The 2,374-nt window shown below is 45.4% G+C and overlaps 1 protein-coding gene across 1 annotated transcript; it reads left to right on the forward strand.

Annotated features, from left to right (window-relative positions):
- Window positions 1-489: 489 nt before the first annotated feature.
- On the forward strand, window positions 490-1,072 carry BDV59DRAFT_211494 (uncharacterized protein; the record flags this gene model as incomplete). Its single annotated transcript, XM_073695812.1, has 2 exons — window positions 490-776; window positions 834-1,072. 2 exons carry the CDS (start codon window positions 490-492, stop codon window positions 955-957), a joined length of 411 nt encoding a protein of 136 aa, XP_073542889.1. The 3' UTR covers window positions 958-1,072.
- Window positions 1,073-2,374: the final 1,302 nt, after the last annotated feature.

Here is a 2,374-nt window from a genome sequence, read left to right on the forward strand (position 1 = left end):
CCATAGCAATTTTCCGGGCATTGCTAGGGTTGACAACCGAAAATGTCCGGAATGATATATTCTGGAGACTGTAGTAGCGCCCCACAAAGCGCAATTGTATAGTCCTATCAACGTCCTTCACGCTTTCCACCCCAGCCCCTGCGCGCTTGCCCCTCTTGCCCCTGTCGATCCCATTCCCTGTAGCGCCCGTAAAGGAAATAGGGCCAGGTGAATTATGCCTTGGGTTCATGAGGGTTTACTCCCTACTCTGTAGATCTGCCCCAGCATTCGTCACACAGCCGCATAATCTTCCTCCGGGGACCTATGTACAACCACAGAAGGATCAAAGAGGCCTTAGCAAACCGGTAGCATATTTCGATACCCATAAGTTCAACGGCCCAAAAAATGGTATTTAAGGAGCGATGACTCGCAGTTTTCCAGTTGTTCCATTGCCATCGGTGTCGATCATTGGATCCTGTCGTACAGCATACCCCTTCACCTGTGACCAATATGTCCAAAATTATCCTTCCTGCGCTATTCGTGGCCACATGCCTTTCAACCACCATGGCAGCCACATGCTCTGCTGTCGGCTGGATGAGAGACAATTCGGTTATGGTCGAAGGGCCCCTGGCTGCATGGAACGGTGTTGAACTATTCAACGCGAATGGCGACCAAATCGGCGAAATGAACTGTGATGATGACTGCCCGGGCGCCTGCACCGACTTTGCTTGGATTGACGGAGATGGGCTAGAGGCCAGTTTTGCGTGGGCCGCTAGTTGTAACATCAATACATTTACGTGTGTTCCCAATCTTTGGATGTGAATATCGAATCGAAAACACTGATTTCTTCGCAGGGAATGCCACGGTTCTTACGGCGATCAAACCCATATTGACGGCGAAGAGCCCACTAGTGGCACTGATTTCTACGGTATTGGAATCACCGCTTCTTCTCAGTGCAAAGTTGAGTTTGAATGCTAGACTGCGGCCCAAGGCTTTATTTATGCTTGCACACTTTGATGGTTCTGTTGTTTGTGTTTTACGGGTAGGGGGGAAATGTAGCCTTTGCTATCTTCCAACAATGCATCTAGTGAAGAGTCTGAAATATGATTGTCTAGTATTGTAGCGTACTTGTGAACTTGCTAGAAGAGATTAATTCAATCTTCAAATTGACTTCTTCCTTTTGGTCCATTCAAGTACCCATGAACCATGGCGGACAGACCACGAGGACTATTTGGGCATGAATTTGTCGGACAGTTGCTGAACGACAGATATCCGATTATAAAATGTTGAACTGGTGAAGTTTGGATTGAACTGTTGAAGTTCGATATTGCTAGCCTAAGGGAATCTATAAATTCCACCTTAGTTAGATCTCAGATTTGTATGGGAATTGCATAGAAAAGTAGACGAAAAATAAAAGATAGATAAAATGAACTGAATGTTGAATGCAGTTGAAGAACTGAGCTTGCTGGGTAAATTAGGCCATATTTAGAATGCAGTCTTGATGGCCTAGAGTCCTATGGTTTAGACATAGAAAGAGGGGTAGAATAGAATAGAATGAAATAGAGTGAATAGAATGGAATGAATAGGGATGGAATGCATAGAAATGAATGCATAGCAGGGAGCAGATAGAAAAGAATGGAGACTGCGGGAATCAGTATAAGGAATTGCTGCCTAAAGAATAAGGCATCCTTCTTAGCCGTCTGACATAAAAGAACTCTGATGTGGTCGATAACGTATTTCACAAACGTGTCGGCCACACAAGTGGGCCGGCCACCTCCCGCAGATTCCTGCCCATGGGCTAAATACTATAGCTTTTTTTCAACCACACAATTGCATTTTTATATGAATTCTAATTACTACGTGGATTAGGACAACTAAATCTAGTATGTCCCCGAATATGGCAATTAGAACACTGCGGTGGAGCTCGTACGCGTGGCCCAACTGTAGGAAGCGCTGGATCTATAGGGATAGTATTCTGAGCTTCCTGAGCCTCATTCTCGCGTTGGAATCGCTCCTGGCCCTCCTGGATAGTGCAGCTCTCTGGTATAGTAAGTTGCTTAGTAGAGCGTCTCCGCTTTTGAACCTGCTTCTCATTAGAAACGCGTAAAGTACGTATTTCTTCTCGCGCAAGAACAAGCTCATTAAGGTGTAAGTTAATTCATGACCTTTTATAAGCTTATTTAATCGCGCTTCTAATGACGGAATAGGGCTCTGAGAACGTTCCCTAAGCAGTTTTCTCACTGTAGATGCCTGCTTTTCTAGCTGCTGTGTGTTGTATAGTGTTTTAGGCGCTGAATTGGTTGACCGACTACCTGGTGGTGTAGGGGTCTTTAGTTGAACACCTAGCTCACTAAGCACCCTCTCTGGATTGAATGGAACTAATCCAGCTGCTGCG

The sequence above is a fragment of the Aspergillus ambiguus genome (assembly GCF_047715705.1).
Source record: "Aspergillus ambiguus strain CBS 117.58 unplaced genomic scaffold BDV59scaffold_63, whole genome shotgun sequence".
Taxonomy (NCBI): Eukaryota; Fungi; Ascomycota; class Eurotiomycetes; order Eurotiales; family Aspergillaceae; genus Aspergillus; species Aspergillus ambiguus.